We start from the raw sequence: 27,781 nt of genomic DNA, 5'->3' as shown, positions 1-27,781 counted from the left end.
CTTCTCTTCTCAAATTTCACTAAAAAAAATTTAGGATCACGCGGGTATCTTGGAATCGTTCCGATGTTTTTATGACGAGAACATTGTCTTGGTGCCTCCTGTCAGGGGTTTTGTGGAAGTGTCCCGGGGAGTTGAGCTATGAGGTGTTGTCGTCATAATTTTATCGTTGCAGTTCTGGAATACCTGAGTTTAGTACGCCGACATCAAAAATCTCTTTTATGCAGTTCGTTAGTGAGATAACCTCGACGTCACCCAGTACTGGGGCGGGAGTTCGGGAGTATCGCCATAACTTGTATAACGGATGCTTTTCGAAGGTTGAGGTAGATGATTTCCGAAGGTTTCTTGGTTATGTCTTGAAGGATGGATACAGTTGGATGTAGGATTTGCTAGTTTTGGGTGAGATATTATGCTTCCCCTGTATCCCCAACACCTGATTGCATAACCAGAAAGTTTCGGGAGTTTATAAGTGGGAATTCAAGTAGCTCTTAGGATATCTTTCCGACAGATGTATGATATGAAATTGGGGTTCGACGTCTAGTGGTCCGCCTATTCACGGTCGGTTTTACAGTGGTCTCATTGTGTCTTAAAGAGTCCTTGGCTATGCCGACTCGGGGACGCTTCGTATGTCATGTGCACTGCCTTGTACATGATGGTGATGTACGATCGAGCCCGTGTAGGCCCCACCACGAAAACTTCGGACGAAATCTCTATCATATGTTTGTTCCGGCTTATTCTGCAAGCCAATCCTTTGTTTTTTTTTGAGTTGTGGTATTCGAGTTGCTTCGAAGTCAAATGTTGATTCCATACTTTTCCTAAATGGTGTTCTCATACTCCTATGTGAATGCAATCCTTCTCGATCATCGAGATTGTCATGTCAATACTTTTCAACCGGCATGTTTTCTCTTCAAGTGGATCCAATCATCTTCAACATTCGCAAGATCAATTATCAGTTCTTCTCAATGTTGTTTGTTTCATTCATCTCCAAGTTGCCTTTGTTTTTCCCGCCCTCCTTCCCTTGTTTTTCTTCAAGGACTCGGATTTCTTAATCAAGCATCCTTTTATTCTTGTGAAATCTCTTCATTCTTTTCTTTCAATGTTCTTATCTGGTGATTCTCATGAAGATTCTAACGGAGCTTCTAGTTTATCATTCTTCGTTCTTTTTCTTCTCCGGTGGATTCAAATCAATCTTTCGGTGTTGATCTCATATCCCTTTTTTCCTCGTTTCAAATACCTTCTCATACCGGTGCACCTCATAATAATTCACTTCTCACTATTCATTTGTTCGGGAGTGCTGAAGATATCTCAGAAGGCTCATCTTGTCTTTCAAGATCAGTTCAACCTATTTCAGGTTGTTATCTCATTCTAGCCATTTAAATCTTACCGGTGCATTCTCTCTTTTAAATCGTTCTACGGTGTTTCTTTTGAGTGGGCCCTAACCCATAGGTCTTTTCCCAGGATCTTACCTGACTCTTCTTGTTTTTCCGGAGCTATCTTCAAATTTCATTTCAAAGTTTGACGCAAGAATGAATTTTCATCAGTCAGATGTACTTCTCCAAGATCTGTCAAATTCTTTTCATCGTTGGCTCAACCTCTTCGTTTTGATTCTTCCGGAGTGCCTAAATAATTCATGGTGGTGTTTCTCATCGCCATTCTATGCATTTGAAGACTGAAGAAGGTTTTTCTCTCAATCTTGCTCCATTCTCTTCAAGATTCATGGTTTTAGTTTGTTGCCATCCTCTCATAATTGGTTTTGATTGTGAGAATTATTTTCACCTATCCGGAGCAATTCAAGAGTCTTCTTAGTTTGATTATCCGGAGTCCATCAATTCAGGTTTATTCATTCTCAGCTTTAAGTTATCATTCTCCGATCTTAACGGTGCTTCGTTCAAGTGATCTCTAATCGGCTCGTGATCTCTTCGTTCTCATGAATCTAAATCCTCTCAAGCATCTTCGTTCATTTTATAATTCTTCCCGGTGTTTCTTTATCTTCCCTTCGTTCATTTTCAATTCTTACGGTGGTTTAATCAAGATTCTTCTTCCTTCATTATCATATCAATTCTTTCGTTCTTTCAAATCCTACTGGTGGATCATTGAAGGCCTCTTCAAGTTTGCTCCATATCTATATTAATCCGTTCTACGAGAATAAGTAGTATTTCAAATCCATTGCTTCTCATCAATCTAAATTGGTGAAGGATACGCATAACGTAATTCTTATTCTTGTTTTCATCGAGTAAATTTAATTCCTTATTCCGGAGGTTCATTAAAATTCTTGATTTCAGTTGTTTCATCTTTTGTTTTCCGGAGCTCCAAGTTTTTTCTGCATTATATCATCGCGAAGATCCATCTAAGTCATGACAAGGATTCACCTTGTGCTTTTAACTTCTCTTTCTTTTCGTTACTGGAGTTCTTCATGGAGGTTCTACATGATAGTTCATCAACGACTTAATCCGTTCTCGAAACGTTCATCAAGTTTATTTTTAGAGGAGTTCAAGCTTTCTTCTTATTGTAATCCGGAGTGCAACTCTTTCTTCCGTATCATTCGAGATGGTATTTTGTCATTCTTGATTATCTGAGTTCATGTTTCATGATTCAAATGTTGTTAAGAATGAGGTATTTTAAATCCATCAACCTCTTCGTTGGAGTTATCTTGGGTTATATTTCACCTAAAGCCTACCTAAAGGATTGTTGCTATCTATGGTGATTATAAATGATCCAAGTTCTTCATTTATCCTTACGGTGAAATAAGTTTCTCGTCTCCTTCTTGTTCTTATCAATCCAATCAATTCTTTTCCCGTGAGTGGTAGGTTGTCACCTCATAAATTGAGATGTATTCCATAAGACCATATCAAGCTTATTCTTTTCGTTGTTGGTTTTCCAACAACTCTGTTCTAGCTTTTGTTGTAAGCGTGCTCCCTCGAGATCTTGTTTCCCTTCGTTCATCCCATTCCATTCTATTCTTTTGTTCCGGAGGCATTGTGATGATGCTCTTTTCGACCCATCATCTTGTTTGTCAAGATCATGTTCTATTCCTTCCATTTACAGTCAGAGTGTTGTCCAAATTATATCATTCTTAGTCCTTCTCTATCTTGTTTTAACCGGAGTGGTTTCAATATATATCTTGCCCTTCAACCTCACGGTTTTCCCAATGTTCATTCTTCCTCTTTTCTAACGGAGTGTTTTTGACTTTGTTCACCTTCGTGGTTTTCTTTCTCGAATTTGCTTAACCTCTTCAAGGTTTGTGGTTTCACTCGTTTGCCAAGGAAGCAATTAGTTTTACCTCTTCTCTTCCTTTTCTGTTTTCCCTCCGGTGCCATTCTAGATCTCGGGACGAGATCCTCTCGTAGTGGTGGAGTGTTGTGACGCCCCGAGACCGATGTGCCAGGTGTTCCCCAGTTATTCGTCGTCGTTGCCATGTCATTTGCTTGCGTGTTGCATCTTGTCATGTCATCATGTGCATTGCATCATCATGTTTTCGAAACTTGCTTTCGTCTCCATATGATGTTGTGCTTGTTTTCTTTTACTTGTTCATGTGCATTGCTACTCCTTATTCTTGTCCTTGATCTTTTCTCTTTTACTTGTTGCCCACCTTCAACTTGGATTCACCCAAGTTTCTATCCCATCCAAACTTCTCCTTTCTTCTCTATTCCATTTATTTTCCTTGTGACATTTTTCCTGTACAAAAAATGTTCAACCTATCCCTATAAATCCTAAATGATGACTACACACTCTCTGCCAAATTTCAGATCCTTTGGAATTGTTTTGGTTGGGTTAAAAAATGGAGCAAGTTTGAATTTAATTCAAACTTGATTTATTTTTCTGCCTCTAAAAATGTCCAACTCAATCTTATCAAATTCCACATAACACCAAGGTCATGAGGATATTTTCATATCTCATACACCACTCTCCTATCCCTATATGCTTTTTCTCTTTTATTTCTGGTTGAAGAAATAGAATAGAGAGTCAGGAGCAGCGAGTAGCCCAGCGCAGCTGTGCAGCCCAGCCACCAACCGCGGCCCAACAGCAGCAGCCCGTCTAGCTTCTCCCTCTCGTTCCCGTGGTAAGTTGCCACGCTAGTCAACCCGCGACCCCACCTGCCAGCGTCACCCTTCTCTCCTTTTTCTTCCTCCTCACGATTCCTCTCTCTCACAGTTAAAATGCAAGGGTGCTGATAACTTGGCCACCAAGGACGCCCGAGCTCCACGTCGACGCCTAGCACCCTATAAATCCCCCTTGGCGTCTGAGCCCTTTCTAGGGTTTCTCTTTCCTTTCGCCGCCGCCGCCAGGTGAGCCTAGCCACCATAGCCGTCGCCCTCCACTCACCCGAGACAACGAGGAACACCGGCTCGCCACCAACGTGCTCACTGTCGAAACCAGGCGGAGCCCAGGTGTCCAGCAGTTTCTCCAAGTTCATCTCCGTCCTCGACGTCATCTACATCTCCGTGGGACACCAAGGCCACGACGCCCACATCCTCTTCTTCCCCTGCTTCCTCTGCTTCACGGACCAGAGGCCGCCGCCCCAATCAGCGCCTCGCCCCGCCCTCGGCATCGTGTCTCCGTCCCCCTCATCGTCTCCCTCGAGACCTCTGTGGGCAGCCGCGCCTCCCCATCTTCTTTCCCTGTTTTTGCCATCGCTGTAGTACCCGAGCCATGCGGCCAAGTTCGTCCGCCATGGACGGCCTCGAGATTGTGCTCGTGTTTATGCAGTTGCTCTGCTCGTTGATCCACACACGCACGCATGTACCGCGTTATCTGCACTCGCGCACTTGCACCACACGCCCTGTAGCATCTACCTCCCTGTTCTCGCACGCCCACGGCTTGCCCTGCTTCTCACCCCGTGCCGCCAAGCTGCTGCCGTCCCTCGCCGAGCCATGTCGTGCCCGGGTCGAGTGCGAGCTCGAGCTCGAGCAACCCCACGCGCACACCTCTTGTAGCTTCTCCATATGCACAAGCGCACCCACTGCATTCTCGCAGGCCTGCTGCTGCTCTGCATCGCGGGTCGTCGCCTCCTAGCTCCCGCCGCACGCCATGCCAGAGGCAAGCACGGACTCGTCCTCGAGGTCCCGCATCACCTAGTCTTTGCACACGCATTCCGGCACCCCGCACCCTCCCAAGTATCCCGCACCTCCGCCGGTGCTCCTCTGCTCCGAGGGTCGCCATCTTGCTCGCCGGCGTGGTCACCCTTTTTCCTCTGTGAACGATGGGGAAGAAGGCCTGGCCTTTAGTTCCGTTCAAGTTCGGCCACGCCCTTATTTGGCACAAGCATTCAGCAGTAGCGCATTGGTCAGGACAATGATTTGCAAGTGGAAGGTCCTGGGTTTGAGTCCGAGGCACCCCAATTTTTTTGCACTGTTTTTTTCTCTCTGCACACACTGTCACTCGGGCCAAATCCTCATCTGGGCCGCTGCACCTTGATGCTTCGGGCCCGTGCATGTTTTTTTTTCTGCCTGTGGATTTGTTTAATTTCTAGTGCATTGCATATTTACAGAATTGCCACTGTTTTACATTCTCTATAATTAAATATGCATGCATCCAAACTAATTGAACCATATATGCAAAATGCTTAGAATTTTATCTAGTTTCATAATATGTTGTTTTCATCCAGGTTTAAAATGTTTAACATGCTCTTTGATTTAACTTGCATAAATGACATGCTAAAATGGTTTAATTCATATCTAAATAACCATAGCTCCAAATTTAATAAACTTTATATGTAAATGGGGTAGAATTTTGCCTAGTTTAACATGATGGCATCATCTTGCATGTTTAATAACTATGAAATTGTGTTTAGGGCAGAACAGTACCAAACCTAATATATGCATATAAGGAGTTTCCGGACTTGTGGTTTGTTGTTCCGGCCTCATTTAAACTTGCCTAGATAGGTAGTTTTCTTTTGCTTCACCCTCTTGCCATGTTTAACAACATTTAATATTGTTGGGTACATAAACAAGATTGAAACTAAATAACTTGAATGTGGTGTTTCGTCAATATGCAACTCGTTGCATATTGAGCTCCACTTAGTTTGTAGGATTGTTTTGTGCATTTTGCCATGCCATGTTTCATTAAACCGGACATGCATCATACTCGATTGTGCATCATGCCATGTTCATGTGGTGGTTGTTTTACTATGATTGTTTACTTCTTTCCGGTGTTGCTTCTTCGGGTTGGTTCCGATAACGTCGCGTTTGTGAGGACACGTTTGACTACGTCCGTTTGTCTTCTTCATGGACTCGTTCTTCTTCCTTGCGGGATTTCAGGCAAGATGACCATACCCTCGAAATCACTTCTATCTTTGCTTGCTTATTTGCTCGCTCTTTTGCTATGCCTATGCTGTGATACCTACCACTTGCTTATCATGCCACCCATATTGTTGAACCAAGCCTCTAACCCACCTTGTCCTAGCAAATCGTTGATTGGCTATGTTACCGCTTTGCTCAGCCCCTCTTATAGCGTTGTTAGTTGCAGGTGAGGATTGAAGTTTGTTCCTTGTTGGAACATGGAGATATGGTTCCTTGTTGGAACATGTTTACTTGTTGGGATATCACAATATATCTTATTTAATTAATGCATCTATATACTTGGTAAAGGGTGGAAGGCTCGGCCTTATGCCTGGCGTTTTGTTCCACTCTTGCCGCCCTAGTTTCCGTCATATCGGTGTTATGTTCCCGGTTTTTGTGTTCCTTACGCGGTTGGCTAATAATGGGAACCCCTTGATAGTTCGCCTTGAATAAAACTCCTCCAGCAATGCCCAACCTTAGTTTTACCATTTGCACTAACAACCTACCACCTTCCCTTGGGTTCTGCAGACTCAAGGGTCATCTTTATTCTAACCCCCCCCCCCCGGGCCAGTGCTCCTCTGAGTGTTGGTCCGAACTAGAGTCCTGTGCAGCGCCTCCTCGGGGAAACTCGAGGTTTGGTTTTAGTTGTATGGAGAGCTCATCTGAGTGTGCCCTGAGAACGAGATATGTGCAGCTCCTATCGGGATTTGTCGGCACATTCGTGCGGTGTTGCTGGATTTGTTTTAACTTGTCGAAGTGTCTTGTAGAACCGGGATACCGAGTCTGATCGGAACGTCTCGGGAGGAGGTCTATTCCTTCGTTGACCGTGAGAGCTTGTGATGGGCTAAGTTGGGACACCCCTGCAGGGATTGAACTTTCAAAATCCGTGCCCGCGGTTATGGGCAGATGGGAATTTGTTAACGTCCGGTTGTAGAAAACCTGAAGATTATCTTAATTAAAATGAATCAACCACGTGTGTAACCGTGATGGTCTCTTTCCGGCGGGGTCCGGGAAGTGAACACGGTGTTGGAGTTATGCTTGACGCAGGTTTTTTAGGATCACTTCTTGGTCATACTTTCTCGAACGTGCTTTACCTTCTCTTCTCGCTCTCATTTGCGTATGCTAGCCACCATATATGCTAGTCGCTTGCTGCAGCTCCACCTCATACCTTTACCTTACCCATAAGCTTAAATAGTCTTGATCGCGAGGGTGCGAGATTGCTGAGTCCTCGTGGCTCACAGATACTTCCAAAACCAGTTTGCAGGTGCCGATGAATCATGCAGATGACGCAACCAAGCTCAAGGAGGAGCTCGATGAAGATCTTGTCCTTTGTGTTGTTTCGTTCTAGTTGATCAGTAGTGGAGCCCAGTTGGGGTCGATCAGGGACCTTGTCGCATTTGTGGTTCTTCTTTTATTTTGGTTCCGTAGTCGGGCCCTGATTGTATTTGGATGTTGTAATGCTTTATTCATGTATTATGTTTTGTGGCGATTGTAAGCCAACTATGTATCTTTTCCCTTATTGTATTACATGGGTTGTTTGCGAAGATTACCTCACTTGCGACATTGCTTTCAATGCGGTTATGCCTCTAAGTCGTGCTTCGACACGTGGGAGATATAGCCGCATCGAGGGCGTAACAGAAGGCTTATAATATGGTAGCAAAAAGGGTCAGCAATAATCAATTCAGAGATGCAATGTTGAATAAATGCTCAACGACGGTACTGTGCTGGTCCTAGGCTAGACCGTGCTAGAGACGCGAGCCTAGAACACTAACAAAATCACCGCGCTACACGTAAACAAGGCAAAAGCACACTCTGAAAAAAAAATCCGCTCTGTTTTTTTGGCGCTCCTCTTTTTTTGCGCTCCTCTTTTTTTTGCGAAATTTCACTATAATGGCGAGTGTCTCAAAACTCTTCCCTCGTCAAACTGACAGGATGGGCACGAAATTTTTTTTTTACTTTTTTCGGAAATCATGGCAGCGACGACGAAAAAATGCGACAAAAAATCACTATGATGGCGAGTGTCTCAAAATGCTCTGTGGGACCTAAAAATAGGATAGGGAAAAAAATTTGGTCACCGAAATTTTGGCCTAAAAACTGCCCGGGGGTCTCGAGACTTTTTTTTCTTTTTTTTTCTTTTTCCGAGACCTACTCAGGCAAGGAAACACAAAACGAAAACTAGATGGATCTCGAAAACAAACCTAATATGAAAATAACTCGGATTGGTGGTGGACAGGCGGATGTATATGTGGACTCTGATTAGTGGTGGAAAGACAGATGTATGTGTGGACTCGGATTGGTGGTGGACAGGTGGATGTATATGTGGACTCGGATTGGTGGTGGACAGGCGGATGTATATGGCAGCGGTAAGGAATATGTTGGTGGTGGTTGTATATGGTTGGAACGATGACGATGGTGCGGCGGCGATGTGACAACTTATGACCAGAACTCGAAACTCTAAAAGACTAGACTCTAAGACCAGCAACTAGACACGACGATGCAACCGCAAATTCAACAAAGCAAAATACTGAAAAGACTATGCAAAGGCTCAGACTGGTTCGGATATGATGAACTAACCCTAATTTTTTTGGCTTTTTCGTGGACTGTAGGTATGAAGAACAGACTCGATCTAAACTACGAAAAACTGTAAAATCTCACCGAGCAACCTAGAAATCTGATACCACTTTATAGGGGCAAAGGTGTCCCGTCTTTCGATGAGATGGTGGCTATCGTTTTGGAGGAGGTCGACTTTGATGATCCGACTACGAATGTGCGAGGACGTCGCGCCTTAGCAATCGCTAAACCAACTCCGAGAGGTTATTGACCACGCCGGAGCACGATCAACCTGACCACGAAGGTCTATTTCCTGCAGGCAAACGAAGAAAAAGTAAGAAACTAAGATTGCAATCTGGATATCGCGAATATAAGAAGAAAGCTTTATTGATCAAAGGTGAGGTTCTATGACATCTTGGTCTGGCCGTTGGACACAAACGAAGTACGCGAAGTTGCAACTATGGTGAACTTTTAATCTATACAAAACCCAAAGTCTAAACGACGCCCTAAGGGTTGTATATATGGAGAAAGAGGGGGGAATTTAGTGGCCCTTGGAGGAGGGGTCCGAAATCAACCCTAACTCTTGTTTCCCCACACATACGGACTCTAAAACAGCCTATACTTAAGTATTTCAAAAATACATGGGCCTGGCCCAATAATAAGGTGACGCAGCACCTAGAATAGCCTCTGGACGAAATTTATGAAGTGGCATCTTGTATATTTCGTCCAAGGCTTCATGCACTCCTTATGGTGGCTTCAAAGTCCTGAAATCATCACTTGTAACTCCGTTCTTGATCCCCTTGCGCATGCCATCATCTCCATGCTTGGTCTTGCTCCATGCTTTGTTTTCGAGTTCCAGATCACGCGATACTTCGAGTCGTGACCAAGTCGGACCCCTCAACTTCCGTGCTATCCGCAGTAGAAAAATAGTTCCAAACTCAAAATAGTTCCAAACTCCTCTTCTTCCATGGCATCAACAGGGCACACAAGTGATATTATTTGTCGTTGTTGTAAGGGAAGAGGACATTTTGCGAGAGAATGCAAATCTCAGCATGTGATGATTGTTACTGAGGATGGTGGGTATGAGTCTGCTAGTGACTATGATGAGGAGACTTTCGCTCTTATTACACATGAAGAACATGGTTGAGAGGATTCTGATCATGAGACGCAATACATGGCTGCTGAAGATGCTGACAGGTATGAATGTTTAGTTGCTCAACGTGTTTTGAGTATGCAGGTTACACAAGCTGAGCAAAATCAGAGGCATAATTTGTTCCATACAAAGGGAGTTGTGAAGGAACGTTATGTTCACGTCATCATAGATGGAGGGAGCTGGAATAATTTGGCTAGCATGGAGATGGTGGAGAAGTTATCTCTCACCACAAGACCACATCCACATCCTTACTACATCCAATGGTTCAACAACAGCGGCAAGGTTAAGGTAACACGTACTGTTCGTGTGCATTTTAGTATCTCTACATATGCTAATTATGTTGATTGTGATGTGGTACCTATGCAAGCATGTTCCTTATTACTTGGTAGACCATGGCAATTTGATAAAACTTCTGTACACCATGATAGAAACAATCAGTATACTCTTCTTCATAAGGATAAAAATATTACTTTGCTTCCTATGACTCCTGATTCCATTTTGAAAGATGATATTAATAGAGCTAATAACGCAAAACAGGAGAAAAATAAGAGTGAAAATCAGATTGTGGCAAAAGAATTTGAGCAACAAATGAAGCCTAATAATAAACCATCTAGTGTTGTTTTTGAAATTAAATTGAAAAGTGCATGTTTACTTGCCACCAAATCTGATATTGATGATCTAGATTTTAGCAAATCTGTTTGCTATGCTTTTGTGTGCAAAGAGGCATTATTTTCATTCGAGGACGTGCCTTCCTCTTTGCCTCCTGCTGTCACTAACATTTTGCAGGAGTTCGCTGACGTCTTTCCACAAGACGTGCCACCGGAATTACCACCTATTAGAGGGATTGAGCATCAAATTGACTTAATTCCCGATGCATCATTACCCAACCGTGCACCATACCGTACCAATCCAGAGGAGACGAAGGATATTATGCGTCAAGTACGAGAACTGCTCGATAAAGGTTATATACGTGAATCCCTTAGTCCTTGTGTTGTTCCTATCATTTTAGTGCCGAAAAAGGATCGTACGTCGCGTATGTGTGTTGATTGTAGAGGCATTAATAATATTACTATTCATTATCGCCATCCTATTCCTAGGCTAGATGATATGCTTGATGAATTGAGTGGCTCTACAATATTCTCCAAAGTTGATTTGCGTAGTGGATACCATCAAATTCGTATGAAATTGGGAGATGAATGGAAAACAGCATTGGATTATATGAGTGGTTAGTCATGCCTTTTGGGTTAACTAATGCACCTAGTAGTTTCATGAGATTAATGAACGAAGTTTTACGTGCCTTCATTGGATGATTTGTGGTAGTTTACTTTGATGACATATTCATTTATAGCAAATCTTTGGTGGAACATTTGGAACATTTACGTGTTGTTTTTATTGCTCTACGTGATGCATGTTTGTTTGGTAACCTTGGAAAAGTGCACCTTTTGCACCGACCGAGTATCTTTTCTTGGCTATGTTGTTACTCCATAGGGAATTGAAGTTGATAAAGCCAAGATTGAAGCTATCGAGAGTTGGCCGCAGCCCAAAACGGTCACACAAGTGAGGAGTTTCCTTGGCCTCGCTGGATTCTATAGGCATTTTGTGAGAGATTTCAGCACCATTGCTGCACCTCTCAACGAGCTTACAAAGAAGGATGTGCCTTTTGTTTGGGGTACCGCACAGGAAGAAGCCTTCACGGTATTGAAAGATAAGTTGACACATGCTCCTTTACTCCAACTTCCTGATTTTAATAAAAAATTTCAGCTTGAATTTGATGCTAGTGGAATTGGATTAGGAGGTGTGTTATTACAAGATGGCAAACCTGTTGCATACTTTTCTGAAAAATTGAGTGGGCCTAGTCTGAACTATTCTACATATGAGAAAGAATTATATGCTCTTGTTCGGACCTTAGAAACATGGCAACATTATTTATGGCCCAAAGAATTTGTTATACATTCTGATCATGAATCTTTGAAACACATTAAAAGTCAAGCAAAACTGAACCGTAGACATGCTAAATGGGTTGAATTCATTGAGACTTTCCCATATGTCATTAAACACAAGAAGGGTAAAGAAAATGTTATTGCTGATGCATTGTCTCGTTGTTATACTATGCTTTCACAACTTGACTTTAAAATATTTGGTTTGGAGACCATCAAAGATCAATATGTGCATGATGATGAATTTAAAGATGTTTTGCAGAATTGTAAGGAAGGGAGAACTTGGAACAAGTTCGTTCTAAACGATGGATTTGTGTTTCGTGCTAACAAGCTATGCATTCCAGCTAGCTCCGTTCGTCTTTTGTTGTTGCAGGAGGTGCATGGAGGAGGATTAATGGGACACTTTGGTGTCAAGAAGACGGAGGATATACTTGCTACACATTTCTTTTGGCCAAAGATGAGACGGGATGTTGAGCGTTTTGTTGCTCGCTGCACTACATGTCAAAAAGCTAAGTCACGACTCAATCCTCATGGTTTATATATGCCTTTGCCTGTACCTAGTGTTCCTTGGGAGGATATATCTATGGACTTTGTTTTAGGTTTACCTTGAACAAAGAAGGGGAGGGATAGCATATTTGTTGTCGTGGATAGGTTCTCGAAAATGGCACACTTTATACCATGTCATAAAAGCGACGATGATGTTCATGTTGCTGATTTGTTCTTTCGTGAAATTATTCGCTTGCAAGGTGTGCCAAATACTATATTTTCATATCGTGATACTAAATTTCTTAGCCACTTTTGGAAATGTTTATGGGCTAAGTTGGGGACTAAACTGCTTTTTAGTACTACTTGTCACCCCCAAACTGATGGACAAACTGAAGTAGTCAATAGAACATTGTCTACTATGCTTAGGGCTGTTTTGAAGAATAACAAGAAAATGTGGGAAGAATGCTTGCCTCATATTGAATTTGATTATAATCGTTCATTACATTCTACTACTAAGATGTGCCCTTTTGAAATTGTGTATGGTTTCCTACCTCGTGCACCTATTGATTTGTTGCCTATTCCATCTTCGGAGAAGGTTAATTTTGATGCTAAAGAACGTGCTGAATTGATTTTAAAAATGCATGAGTTAACTAAGGAAAATATTGAGCGTATGAATGCTAAGTATAAACTTGCTGGAGATAAGGGTAGAAAACATGTTGTGTTTGCACGTGGAGATCTTGTTTGGTTACATTTGCGTAAGGATAGATTTCCTAATTTGCGCAAATCAAAGCTAATGCCACGTGTTGATGGTCCTTTTAAGGTGTTCGAGAAAATAAATGATAATGCATATAAACTTGAGCTGCTTTGAGATTTTGGGGTTAGTCCCACTTTTAACATTGCAGATTTGAAGCCTTATTTCAAGAAGGGGAGAATGATGAGGACATCAATACCATTTTTACACCCACAGCCCCTGCTGCTAAACATACTGGACCAACTAGAGCTCGCGCACGCCAATTGAATTATCAGGTACTTTTGTTTCTTGGTAACGATTCTAATGTTCATGAGAATATGATGCTGCCTAAATTGGATACATTTTTTTGCTTACAAATGAAGGGCCTAGCTTGGACGAGAAAGATGAACCTTGGATCAAGTTCAAGCATGGAGATGATGGCATGCGCAAGGGGGTCAATAACGGAGTTACAAGTGATGATTTCAGGACTTTTAAGCCACCATAAGGAGTGCATGAAGCCTTGGACGAAATATACAAGATGCCACTTCATAAATTTCGTCCAGAGGCTATTTTAGGTGTTGCGTCACCTTATTATTGGGCCAGGCCCATGTATTTTCGAAATACTTAAGTATAGGCTGTTTTTAGAGTCCGTATGTGTGGGGAAACAAGACTTAGGGTTGGTTTCGGACCCCTCCTCCAAGGGCCACGAAATCCCCCCTCTTCCTCCATATATACAGCCCTTAGGGCGTCATTTAGACTTTGGGTTTTGTTTAGATTAAAAGTCCATCATAGTTGCAACTTCGCGTACTTCGTTTGTGTCCAGCGACCAGACCAAGACATCACAGAACCCCACCTTGATCAATAAAGCTTTCATCTTATATTCGCAATATCCAGATTGCAATCTCAGTTTCTTGCTTGTTCTTTGTTTTCTCACAGGAAACAGGCCCTCGTGGTCAGGTTGATCGTGCTCCGGCATGGTCAATAACCCCTCGGAGTTGGTTTAGCGATTGCTAAGGCGCGACGTCCTCGCACGTTCGTAGTCGGATCGTCAAAGTCGACTTCCTCTAAAACGATAGCCACCATCTCATCGAAAGACGGGACACCTTTGCCTCTATCAATAAGAAGGGCTGAGCAAAGTGGTAACATAGCCAAACAACGGTTTGCTGGGATGGTGAAAAGGTTAGAGGCTTATCATGGCAGGTTGGGAGGCTTGATAAATAAGTGGTAGGTAGCGCGACATAGCGATAGCATCGAGACAACTAGCATAGCAAAGATAGTAGTGAGATCCAAGGGAATGACCATCTTGCCTGAAATCCCGCTAGGAACAAGACCAAGTCCATGAAGTAGACGAACCAACATAGTCGAACGGATCCTCACAATCGCAACGAACTAGGGCTATCGGGAAGAAGCACAACCGGAAAGAAGCAAACGACATGGTAAACACACTAGCATAGTCATGGCATGATGCAGAACCAAGTATGATGCATGTCTAGTTTAATGAGGCATGGTATGGCAAAGTGCAACAAACAAAACTACAAATTAAGTGGAGCTCAATATGCAACGAGTTGCATATTGACGAAACACCACATTCAATCATTTATTTCGCTCTCGTTTAAGTACAGAACAAGTTTAAATGTTGGTTAACATGGCAAGAGGTGAAGCATAAGTAAACTAACTATTTAGGCAAGTTTAAATGAGGTTGAACACAACAAACAGCAATTCTGGAAAATCCTCATATGCATATTACGAATTTGGTACTATTCTGCCCTAAATCATATTTTTTTATTGCTGTTAAACATGCAAAGTAAGTGCACCATGTTAATCTATGCATTTTTCTACCCCTTTTACATATAAAATTTATTTAATTCGGAGATACAATTATTTAGTTATGAAAAAATCATTTTAGCATGTCATTATGTAAATTAATGCAAGCAACAATTTAAACATTTTAAACATGGATGAAATTTGTAAATTGTGAAACTAGACAAAATCTTAAGCATTTTACATATATAAATTATTTTGATCTGATGCATGGTTTGTGAGTTATGATATGCATGAAGTGCAAGGGTTTTTCTATAAAACAGGTTTCTCCGGATTATTAGGCAAATTCACAGACAGGGAAAAAACACATTCGGGCTAAAACTGACTGGTCCCAACAGGAGCAGGGGCGCTGGAGGCTCACCATTGGCCTTGGCCCGTTCGATGGATAGGAGGCAGGCCGGTAGGGGGCGGCGCTGGGCCTGGCATGGCCAGCTGGCCCACGCGCGGAGTGACCGCGGTCAACGCACACAGGGCGCTCCACCTCGGTCGTTGACGAGGCTGAGTGCAGGGACAAGGTTGCCAATGAAGGGATGGCCAGGATCCGACGGATCCTGATGCAGGCGAGGCTGGGGAACGGCGAGGCCGTCTGGAGGCAGTTCTTGGACGGTGGTGAGGCAACCAGCGACAGGGAGAGCTCGGCCACGGGGATCCATGGCGGGGTCTCTGCAGAATAACAAAGGGAGAAAGACGAACTGAGCGAGAAAAGTAGAGAGAAGACGGTAAAATGAAGTGGAGGAGGAGACCGAAGGAAGGGGAAGGCACGCTGTGGAACGGCGGAACTCACAGGAACCGAGACGAGGACGCGATCTCCGGCGACGCATGGCGATTCCCGGCAGCGGCGAGCTCCGGTTCAAGAAGGCGTTCATGGTAACGGGGAGCTCCTGGGTACCTAGAAGAGAGAGATGTGAGAGGGAGAGAGAAAAGAGAAAGGAGAGAGGGAGGAAGAACACGAGGACGAGGGGAAGGAGAAGGATGAGGCGCAGGGCCTGCTGGTTCGGTGGTAGTTGTCGCCGTCGGCGTCTAGTACTCGAGCGAGGCGGTGCTGGTGGAGCGAGGTGCTCGGGGACGAGCGAGCAAAGGAGGGGCGCCTCTCTTCGGGAGCTGGCTGAACAGATGGTTGGCCCTCGGTCGTTGGATCAAAGATCTGGCGGTTTAGAGCATGAGTTGGCTGGATCGGAGGGGAAGAGGTGGAGGAAGGGGGTTGGCTCGCTGCAGAATACGAGGAGACCAGAGGTGGCGGCGGCTCGGGAATGGGTGGATGGATGGGACAGGATCCCTAGTTTCTAGGGTTCATTTGTTTATATAGCAGGTAGGTAATAGGAGGGGGGATTTGGATCATCGGATCAGGATCGGGCGGTCGAGAATAAAAGGTTAGGGGGGTCCAAATGGAGAAACGAAAGATATATTAGGGATGTTTGGGGATTATCCGAATCCAACAGTGATGATTGAGCGGGTCGGGTTCGGGTAAGTTTTTCGGACGCGCATGTGAGGGGGTCTGAGAGAGGTCAACAAAGACAAGGGGCCTGACATAAGGTTAACGGAGACAAGGAAGAAGCGGCAACTGCAAACGGCTACGAGTTTTATGAAAATATGCGGATGCAATGCACATAATGCCATGATGAAAATGCAGCAAGCAAAATAAATCACACGGCGATAACGAAAACCATGAAAGGCGTCTGGAGCGTCGGTCTTAGGTCGTTACAAATATTTTTATCAATAAATTATTAGAATTATCAGCAAAATTTCAATTGTACTACAGTTTAGACAATTTATAAATACAGTCACTATACATAAGAAATTAGTTGAGCCCGGTTAGCTTGAGGTAGAGAATGTTGGGACGATCACACTGTAATGACACGACATTAGTTGTTGCATCTACAAATAATTGCCATTGACATGCACACTTTATAGTTCAGACTCCCGCACGCACCAACAATTCAGTGTTTAGACTCGACATTACCGCACATGCATCCCGCATGCACAAACAATTCAGGTTCGGAGTTCAAATGTTGGTGTGAGTAGATCGATTTGGCTCCATCCTGCAGAACGCGGGGTGCCTAAGGTAGAAGAACCCCATGCTGGGAAGCACCAACGGCACAACATACATCACCAACGCAATAAACACGCACACCACGGCGAACACCCCCTTTCACGGTCTTGCCTCTCTTCCAAGCCGGCCGCCTCCGCTCGCCTGCTGTTAGTCCACGTCGCGCTAGTGCATGCCATCATAGAGGAAGGAACGGCATGGAGGCCAGGGAGAGCCAGCGCCGGAGAGGAAGATGTGTGTGGGTAGCCGACGGCGTCGTAGATCGAGAGGGGGGAAGAGACGGGGGTGGCGGCACTGAGATGGTGGGTGAGCGAGAGTCAGGGAGAGGGTGGGGGCGATAGCGAGGCCGGTCCCGTCTTCCGATCAATTTGGAGGCATGACCAGGTTGAGCATATCAAGCAAATACATCGTTCCAGGAACGAGTGGGTTCCAATTCCTCGTATGGACAGAATGAACCCGTTACATTCCATCTAATGACTAACAAACACACCCTTACCAAACCATTATCATCCCCTTCTTAAGTACTCCCTGTATCATATTTTCTCTATCAACATTTGTGCAACTGTACGATCCATCAAGAAGTGAAGGGCACTATTTATCCATCTATGCAGCTTTTCTTTCTTGCTATTACGAAAATCATTTAACCCAACCAAAAACAACACAACACCAGTCACACGACACGAACGGCACAACAACATGCAACACACCCGTTCATCCACCTCCACCGCAAAGCTTCGGACTCTGTCACATGCAAGGCTTTGAGAACCTCTCATACGTAATAGCCCTCCCTCAACTAGCCTACCTATATTAACCCCACGATCCAAGATCACAGACCAAGAAATTGATAGTTCTTTTCCAGGAAGCAAAGTTCCTACTTCAGTTAGGCTTCATAGAGTATAAGATTGTGCACTGCCCTAAAGTTTGTGTTGGCGGCTTTTAGTTCATCGTTAGATCCTAGTGGCCAACGTGTATGGGATGCAGATCTCCTGCTTGATGTAAACTGTGTTGGGACCGCCGATTTGGTTGGTACCTCGTAATTGAAATGCAAGGTGTTTCAGATTAAAAAAGAAAAACCATAATCCATCGCTAATAACAACAAAACCCAGCCAACAGCCATCCCTCATCAACAGCCTATAGAAACACCACAATCCATAGACCCAACCAGAAGAAGAACAAAACCCAAGGGAAGCCAATCGAGTTGCTCACCATCTGGCGAAGTACTCTTATGATATTCAGTCTGCTTTTGAATGGGATGGAGATCCACCCAATTTCATTCTTCCTTATGTAATAGATAAATGATGCAACTCTTCTAGCTGAGAAATAAAATACCAAGGCTTTATCTTCAAAAAAAAATCACGAACCAACCTGTGGTTGGATAGTTAGAGGAACTGTGGTATCCTCGGCCCGCCAAAATTCAAATCCTAATGCTCACATTTATTTATGGATTTATTTCAGAATTTCCAGCGTATGTACTATGTTAAAAAAAAGCCAATAATGCATTGTCCAGAATGCTAACAAGCCACGAGTCATGTCATCAAGTATCCCTCCCTAACTGTATTTTTAGACCATCTAGCCTACCATGTACTCCTTCCATCCGAAAATACCTGTTGTAGAATTGGATACAAATGGTTGTATCTAGAACTAAAATACATCTAGATACATCCATTTTTTGGATAAGTATTTCCGTACGAAGGGAGTACCTCCCTAAATAAGTGACGCCGCGCCTCCGCACGCTAAATAAGTGACGCCGCGCCTCCGCACGCTAATTGGTCACAAAAGGGCAAAGCGGGACAAAGCGCTCCCTCTACGCCAAGCACTTGAAAATAAACCTTGCATGCAGCTTCTGTGTGTGTGACCATCTGCCGTCTAAAGATCTGTGTGCTGATTATCCTGTTATATGTGTGTGAACGCCTTGTTGCACTATTGTCAGATCGATTGACAAATGTTCCTGTGAAACTGTTCTATAAATTGTGTTCCCATTTTCCTTCGGAGACCACTAACGTTAGATTCGATCAAATCGACGGCATTTGAGCGGCCTGACACTAGCGTCTCTTCAGACTATAGATAGGAAGGGTTTCCCTTTTCCTTCTCGCTGAGATGAAATATTAGGCCATGCGTCTAGCTTTCAGTGTATGAGCGCAGAGATTGCAAATGTTAACTAATTCGTCGTGAACCAGCATACATGTCTCCCTCCGTAAAGAAATATAAGAACATTTAAATCACTAAAGTAGTGATCTAAACACTCTTATACGTATTTCTTTACAGAGGGAGTATTTTGCTTTTGTAAGTGATGAAATATGTAAAATTTATGTCATTGATACCTACTGAATTATTCCTTGTGAAATTGCAAAATTGAGTTGTCACGATCTTTCGTTCAATTGTAATTTCATTTGGCATGGTCTTCGCTAAAACTAAATCAGACAAGTTACACAAGTTCAATAAAATGACATACTCAGCAGGGTGGGCAAATGAATGCCCGCGCGCCTCAGCCCCTAGTACTACGGCAATAAAACAAGGTGTCCCCAAAGCATATGTAGTTTTAATAAAACATTCTTGGATCATACTCCCTTCGTATAAGTCCTTTTAGATATTTCAAATGGACTACAACATACAGATGTATGTAGACATATTTTAGAGTATAGTTCACTCATTTTGCTTCGTATGTAGTCACTTACTGGAATTTCTAAAAAGACATATTTAGAAACGAAGGGAGTATGTTTGAATAGATAAAAAAGGGGGTTGTTTTTCACAATCTATATATCTAAATTTATATTTCTAAGTAATAATTATCAAGAATCATTTTTAACACATCATACAAATAAATTATATTACCCTGATAAGCAAACAAGAAAGTTTCAGCAAATGAAATGATCATTTCAAAACACAAATAACTTTTCAAATACAGTTTTTTAAAATGTTATAATTACAAATAAAAATCTAGCCACGTAAATGAGCAGGTAACCCATTCATTCTCACACGGCATACTCCCTCTATTCCAATGAATAAGGCGTGCACGCCCCAAAATTCAACTTTGACCATAAATTAGACCAACCAAATGTGGATTATATGTGATAAAATTATACCGTTGAATTCGTATTGAAAAGAAGTTTTCAATGGTATACTTTTTAAGTCACAAAATATATACTATTGATCTAATTTATAGTCAAAGTTGGATTGTAAAAAGCGTGTGCGCCTTATTCATTGGAATAGAGGGAGTATTACTGATTATGAGAAACAACTGTACAGAGCCTGATATACCATAACTGATTCTGGGGAAGAGGTGCGTCCGGAAAGCAAACCAAGACAGAATGATGTACAGATTTTTACCGGTCTCATTAACATTTTCATCTCAAAGCATCCAACATCCTCACATCATGCTTCTTGCGCCTGCATCGGTGATGACTCTTCTGCTCCCCAAAACTACTATCACCAACAATGACCATCTTATCCATATCTGCGATGCAATCTGCAATGAAAATAAAAAGGAGAACATATTAAGTACCACAGCTTGCAGAATAATAGAGATCAATACATAGAACGAGGGATGAGTGCAATGTTCCATTCCCAACAAAGATAGCTTCAAGGGACACCAATACAAATACAATGAATCCAGGATCAAACATCACAACAACAACAACGCCAATATTAGCACTAAAACATAATTTCCATTCAGTTTATCTAAGACAGAAAAATAGCAAGACTAAACATATATCCAAGAGATCGTAAAATTTAAGTCTGTAACATATAGCATTCTGAAACAGGAAATCCTAGAAGTTAGTCTTCGTTAGAAAGCGGAAATTTTCCAGAATTGCTAACATGGCCAACAAATCACAATACCACTATTAGCACTATAAGATAATTTCCATTCAGTTTATCTAAAGCAGAAAACAGCAAGACTAATCACACATCCAAGAGACCGCAAAATTTTAAGTCTGTAACATATAGCATTCTGAAACGGGAAATCCTAGAAGCGAGTCTCGCTAGAAAACTGAAATTTTCCAGAACTACCAACATGGCCAACAAAATTCCACATGCATGTGAGCATATCAATGCCAATATAACCTGCATATGAGCATATCAATGCCAGATGTTTATGTTCAATCAATGAAATTAAAGCCATTTTGAAGTGCATATCATGGTAGCAAGTTTGAGAATATTTTAGGGCACGCCCAAAACACTATTCTCGCAGCAAAAGGTCCAATTTGCACAGGAATATGAGAAAACTCCTGGTTCTAGCTTTGGCCTTTATTTAATTAGTTAAACAATATGAAATGAAACTACAATATGAAATGAAACTACGTCATTTTTCCAAAATGATTTTACATGGTCCAACAGACTCCATATGCAAGTGGGTTACCAGACCAATATGACCAAGGTCCCATTTATTATCCACCAAGAGAATGGTAATAGTCGAATATAAGTTATTAACTTATCCTTTTGCATATATGAAATCCATTGGTTGTTGACAACGTAATGACACTAGACCAAAACTAACACAATATACAATCTGCTACCAACCAACATGTAATAAATAGCAAAATAACCAGGATTTGCAGTAATTTATTTCTGCTAGAATTTGGAACCCTGATGACTACGACGTCGACAACAACAAAGCACAAGTAAATATAGTTAAGGAAAGTAAATTAAGGCTCTGGTAAATAGGCTGCTGATTTCCATGCAGTCCTATCAAGAGCCAAATCCTTGGGTACATTCCCATCCTTCAAATCTCTTTTTACCACTTACTCCCATGTCGACTTTGGTCACCCATACCCCTCCTAGTATTTTCGCTACGTTGGTGCTTCTGCACGCTTCTGTTGGATATGTCCAAACCAGCTTAGTCGGTGTTGGACAAGCTTCTCTTCAATCGATGCCACCCCTACCTTATCACGTATCCCCTCATTCCTAATTCAGTCCTTTACTGTATGGCCACATATCCACCTTACCATGCACATCTCAGTGACACACATTTGTTGGATGTGTTATCTCTTAGTGGGCGAATGCTTTGCTCCATATAGCATCGCAGGTCTGATCGCCGTCTATAGAACTTGCCATTGAGCTTTTGTGGGACCTCCTTGTCACAGAGGATGCCAGATGCTTGCCGCCACTTAATTTAGCCTGCTCTGATTTTTTGGCTAACATCCTCCTCGATACCACCATTGCTTCGCAGCATTGATCCCAAGTATCAGAAGGTGTCCCTCTTAGGCACTATATGTCCCTCTATACTAACCTCTCCTTCCTCGCACCTAACACTCCTAAAGTCACACCTCATAAACCAGTCTTAGTCCTAAGCCTAAACCCATTAGACTTTGAAGTCTGTCTCGTCAACTAGGAGCAAATCATCAGTAAAGAGCATACACCAAGGGATATCTCCTTGTATATCCTTTGTGACCTCGTCCATCACTAAGGAAAATATATGGTCTCAAGGCTGATCACTGATATAGTCCTATCATAATTAGGTAGGTATCAGTCTGACTGTCACCAGCCCAAACATGTGTCATAATATTATCATACATATCCTTGATTAGGGTAATGTACTTTGTTGGGACTTTCTGTCTCTCTAACTCCCACCACATGATTTCTCTATAGTCGATTCTTGGACGTACAATTGGTTTATCATGATGTTTGTCTTTCAACTCAAGTGATGCTCAATCACTCTCTTCCAAAGCTTCATAGTATGACTCGTAAACTTAATTCCTCGGTAATTAGTACAACTTTGAGTATCTCCTTTATTCTTGAACATAGGTACAAGTATACTCTTCCCGCCACTTTTCAGGTATCTTGTTTGACCAAAAAATATGGTTGAATAGCTTAGTTACCCATATTACTACCACTTTCCCAAGGCACCTCCACACCTCAATAGGAATACCATCTGGGCCTAGGGCCTTTCCTTCTTTCATCCTTTTAAGGGGGGCCTCGTTAACCTCGAGCACTTGAATCCTTCTCAGAAACTATCTATTGGTGTCATCTACCTCAGGCATAGTGTTCTCAGCCCCCCCACCCCCACCACCACTGAACACCTCATAAATCAGTCTTATACCTAGACCCTTGCTTCACTCACAACTCGCTTTGCTTTCTTCTTGGCTTCTTTGTATTTCTCCATGTTGGTGGTGCTTGTATAAGGAAACCCTAACGATGACCTGTCTTTCGAATTATACAAGTGGTAGCTGTTTTATTGCTTTTCTTGCCACTGTTAGTGAGCCGCATCTCTATGCACGGAGGTGACCAAACTAGCGTACCTACGATTTCCCCTTCGACCTTCCCTTCCCAATCCTTTTTTAACTCCTCTTCACCAACGCTCTCACATGAAAAAAAAGGTGGTGTTTCTATTAATAAATCATAAAGTGCGACCATGATTCCAAAACTGGACAATATTGTCAAATGTGGTAGCAATTGCAAGGGAAGAATTGTGTCAAGCTGCAACATGGTTCCATTCCACCAACAAAAAAAATTGCTAACAAGCACCAGCTCAGCAAGCTAGATGTTAGTTGTGAACAAAAGATTTATAAATAAACTTACCAAAGCAAAAGTATTATGGGACAATAAAGCAACAACTAACAACGTTACAAATGTGCATCAGATGACATGAATATGTAAACAAGAAAATTTTCTATTTCTATTAGCGTCATACAATCATCAAAAGGGCAACTCGTAATTGCCCACCCACTTAATCTATTTTAATTATTTTCAGCAGAAATTTGCTTAGTGCAGTTCCCATACAGGTTCGTTCAACTTAGATCAAATAGATTCCACAAAACTTAAGGTAGGAACAGCAACCCCTTGGATTTTTCTGTGCCATAAAGGAATGAACAGTCTTATTCCTTAGGGATTCAAAGTTGTGCACTGGCAAATGTTAGGTATCTCTATAAATAGCACTGAATAATGTAGCGCACAGTTACGTGGGCTCATTAAGGAAGAAACTATGCTGTTTCACTGGAAAGAAATGGAATACATTATCTAATATCATTTACTCACAAACTTGAGAGAAAGCTGATCTTAAACTGTACTGTTAAAATATAAATCACCATCATAATTAACTGATTTACATGAATACCTCTTAAAAATCATTTCGAACCTAAAGAAAAAAAGAAAAGGTTGTTCACTATATTTAAAGGACAGAACTAATAATCCCAGCTTAATTTCACATGTGTTATGGAAGGAATACCTCTAGAAATTTCTGCTATAGATAAACTCAACTCAAGAATGGAAATTATATATTATGAATTTTTAGTCCATATGAAAATTGCTTACCTTACAAGACACTTGTTATAAGAACCATGTATCACAAAATGACTCAACTCGAGTGTAAACTTCTAATGGTTAAGTATTGCAGCCATCAACTGTAGCATAGGTGCATCTAGTTATTAGAGATAAGACTTAGAGATAACCCATTGTATATCATGTTTTTATTGCCATATCAAGATTATGGAGATTATGTGGCAGGCTGATAGGACTGTCTTATCAACCACTGTACATGCCCTTATAATGTACACAATAGCTCATATCCAATAATATAGTTCTAGGCATTGTTTATAAGGTGTCCCGCCTTGGACGCTTAGGCAACAAGGCGCCCTGGCAGCGCCCCGCAATTATGCCCGCTTTAGGCGCTTATGTGTCCGCCTTAGGCGCTTAGGCATCAAGGCGGTTGGTGCTGACCTTAGGTCACCTTACCGCCTTATAAACCATGGTTCTAGGATACCACTGTACTAACACATTATGTAAAAACAAGGTAAAACAAAAATCCTACGACACAAACAAGTACTGCCTCTGTTCCTAAATATAAACTTTTTTGCAGTTCATTAATCAACCAACTCATTAAAACGTGTATATATAGCTAACAAAATGCATGTTCACTAAATTCTTTTTTGACTGCATTAATTCGCTGCAGCATTTAATCCAGCAAGTAACTAGAACCAAACAAAATACCACCATCTTCCACAAACCATAAGTAAAATCTACGCCTGATGTGTAAGAACATTGTTCGGCAGTGGAGACTCAAAGAGCTCAATGACCTCTAATCATTTGATCCCAAACAAGAAATGTCCCACCACACCCAAATCTCAATCCATAAAGTTCACAAAGTCTATTCTGCGAAAATTCAGTTTCATACTGCAAATGGTATTATGGTAACGATGCCAACAACTCAGGGCAATGAGTAAAAAGAATGGGCACGACAAATATTATTCAAAAACTAAACTCAAGCACGTTCATCACCTCCGATCTCACCGCCCCAGAAGAACACCTGCTGCCTCCCGTCCTCCTCCTCTTCGTCTATCTCATCCCCGTAACCAAGCTCAACATCTCCACGGTAGCCAGGCTCGCTGCCATAGCCGGACTCAGCCGATGCCAGCTCAACCCCGGCGGCCGTCCCACCTGCCCCCGATCCAGCCAGACCAATTGGTGCCGATGCAAACTCCGGCGCCATAGGAACGTCCCTCGCCCGCAACTCCCCAACATCCGATGCCCACATCTCGCCACTGGAGTCCGTTGCGCCGCCACCACCTGGACCGCACGTTACATGGAAGTCGGAGCACGTGCCGGATCTCCGGCGGTCGCTGCTGCGACCTGAGACCGACCGCGAGATTCCTCCACGGCGCCGGCGCTTGCGGAGCCCGAGCAACCGGAAGGATCCTCCGCTGCCAACTGCGGAAGGAGGAGGGGTCGTGGTTTCCGCGCCGGCGGCGGCTGCGTCAGCATGGTGAGCAGATGGGGGGGCAGTGGAGCGGTCGGAGAGGCAGGGCTTCTTGTGGAAGGGGTGCCAGGCAGCAACAGCGTCGGTGAGAACGAGGTGCGCCGGTTGGTGGCGGTACGGCGGCACGCGCGGGGTCATCGCAGGGGGGCCGTCGGTGTTAGGGTTTGGGCTGCGGAGCTAACATGGTTGCACTCCTACCGAGATAGGAGCGGCGATTCCGGTGCGAAGGGAAGTCTCCACGAGGGGGGCAAATTTGACAATTTTAATCTGGAGACGAAATAAATTATACTCCCTCCGTAAAGAAATATAAGAGCGTTTAGATTACTAAAGTAATGATCTAAACACTTTTATATTTCTTTACAAAGGGAGTAGAACAAACTTTTCACAAAACTAATTCAGACTGCTGATCTTTTTATGTGGCGCGCGACACGCTGGCGCCACATCCTACGGTGCAGCGCCTAGCTTTGGGGCATTGCACATGTGTCCATGGTGGCAGTCTCTGGGTCCGTACCCAGTAGTGCAACACCTACGAGCTAGGCGCCACACATGTAATGTGCAGCGTCTAACCCTTAGGCGCTGCATTGTCTATTACTAGTTGGTTGGCCCCCTCCTTCACTTCTCCCACCCCACATGATAGAGACGAAGGTGTCCCGATATTTCGATAAGATAGATATCGTTTTTTGTGGGAGTCGACTTTGACGATCCGACTACGAACGTGCGAAGACGTCGCGCCTTAGCAATCGCTAAACCAACTTCCGAGGGTTATTGACCACGCCGGAGCACGATCAACCTGACCATGAGGGTTTATTTCTTGCGAGCAAACGAAGAACAAGCAAGAAACTGAGATTGCAATCTGGGTATTGTGAATAAAAGAGGAAAGCTTTATTAATGAAGGTGGGGTTCTGTGACATCTTGGTCTGGTTGTTGAACACAAACAAAGTACGCGAAGTTGCAGCTATGACGAACTTTTAATCTAAACAAAATCCACATCTAAACGACGCCCTAAGGGATGTATATATGGGAAAACATGGTGGATTTCGTGGCCCTTGGAGGTGGGGTCCGAAACCAACTCTAACACTTGTTTCCCCACACATACAGACTCTAAAAACAATATATACTTAAGTATTTCGAAAATACATGGGCCTGGCCCAATAATAAGGTGATGCGTCACCTAGAATAGCCTTTAGACGAAATTTATGAACCCGCATCTTGTATATTTCGTCCAAGGCTTCATGCAGTCCTTATGATGGCTTCAAAGTCCTGAAATCATCACTTGTAACTCCGTTCTTAATCCCCTTGCGCATGCCATCATCTCCATGCTTGAACTTGCTCCAAGGTTCATCTTTCTTGTCCAAGCTAGGCCCTTCATTTGTAAGCAAAACAAATGTATCCAATTTAGACAACATCATATTCTCATGAACATTAGAATCGTTACCAAGAAACGAAAGTACCTGATAATTCAATTGGCGTGCACGAGCTCTAGTAATTGATTCAGTATGTATAGCAGCAGGGGTTGTGGGTGTAACAATGGTATTGATGTTCTCATCATCCTTCCCTTTTTGAAATGAAGTTGTCCTCGATGAAAGTTCATCATTCTCACCCAAATAAAGCTTCAAATCTGCAATGTTAAAAGTGGGACTAACCCCAAAATCTGCAGGCAGCTCAAGTTTATATGCATTATCATTTATTTTCTCTAACACCTTAAAAAGACCATCAGCACGTGGCATTAGCTTTGATTTGCACAAATTAGGAAATCTATCCTTACGCAAATGTAACCAAACAAGATCTTCAGGTGCAAACACGACGTGTTTTCTACCCTTATCTCCAGCAAGTTTATATTTAGCATTCATACGCTCAATGTTTTCCTTAGTTAACTCATGCATTTTTAAAATCAATTCAGCATGTTTTTTGCATCAAAATTAATCTTCTCCGAAAATGGAAGAGGCAACAAATCAATAGGTGCACGAGGTAAGAAACCATACACAATTTTAAAAAGGCACATATTAGTAGTAGAATGCAATAAACGATTATAAGCAAATTCAATATGAGGCAATCATTCTTCCCACATTTTCTTATTATTCTTCAAAACAGCC

General features: G+C 42.7%; 1 protein-coding gene across 1 annotated transcript; it reads right to left on the bottom strand.

Annotated features, from left to right (window-relative positions):
- Nucleotides 1–19,852: 19,852 nt before the first annotated feature.
- Nucleotides 19,853–25,922, bottom strand: LOC123061217 (uncharacterized). Its single transcript, XM_044484202.1, has 2 exons — nucleotides 25,211–25,922; nucleotides 19,853–20,465 (listed from the first exon to the last, which is right to left on the bottom strand). Exons 1-2 carry the CDS (start codon nucleotides 25,824–25,826, stop codon nucleotides 20,344–20,346), a joined length of 738 nt encoding a protein of 245 aa, XP_044340137.1. The 5' UTR covers nucleotides 25,827–25,922; the 3' UTR covers nucleotides 19,853–20,343.
- Nucleotides 25,923–27,781: the final 1,859 nt, after the last annotated feature.

The sequence above is a fragment of the Triticum aestivum genome, chromosome 3A (assembly GCF_018294505.1).
Source record: "Triticum aestivum cultivar Chinese Spring chromosome 3A, IWGSC CS RefSeq v2.1, whole genome shotgun sequence".
In the NCBI taxonomy this organism is placed as follows: Eukaryota; Viridiplantae; Streptophyta; class Magnoliopsida; order Poales; family Poaceae; genus Triticum; species Triticum aestivum.
This window is presented reverse-complemented; position numbering and strand designations above follow the sequence as displayed.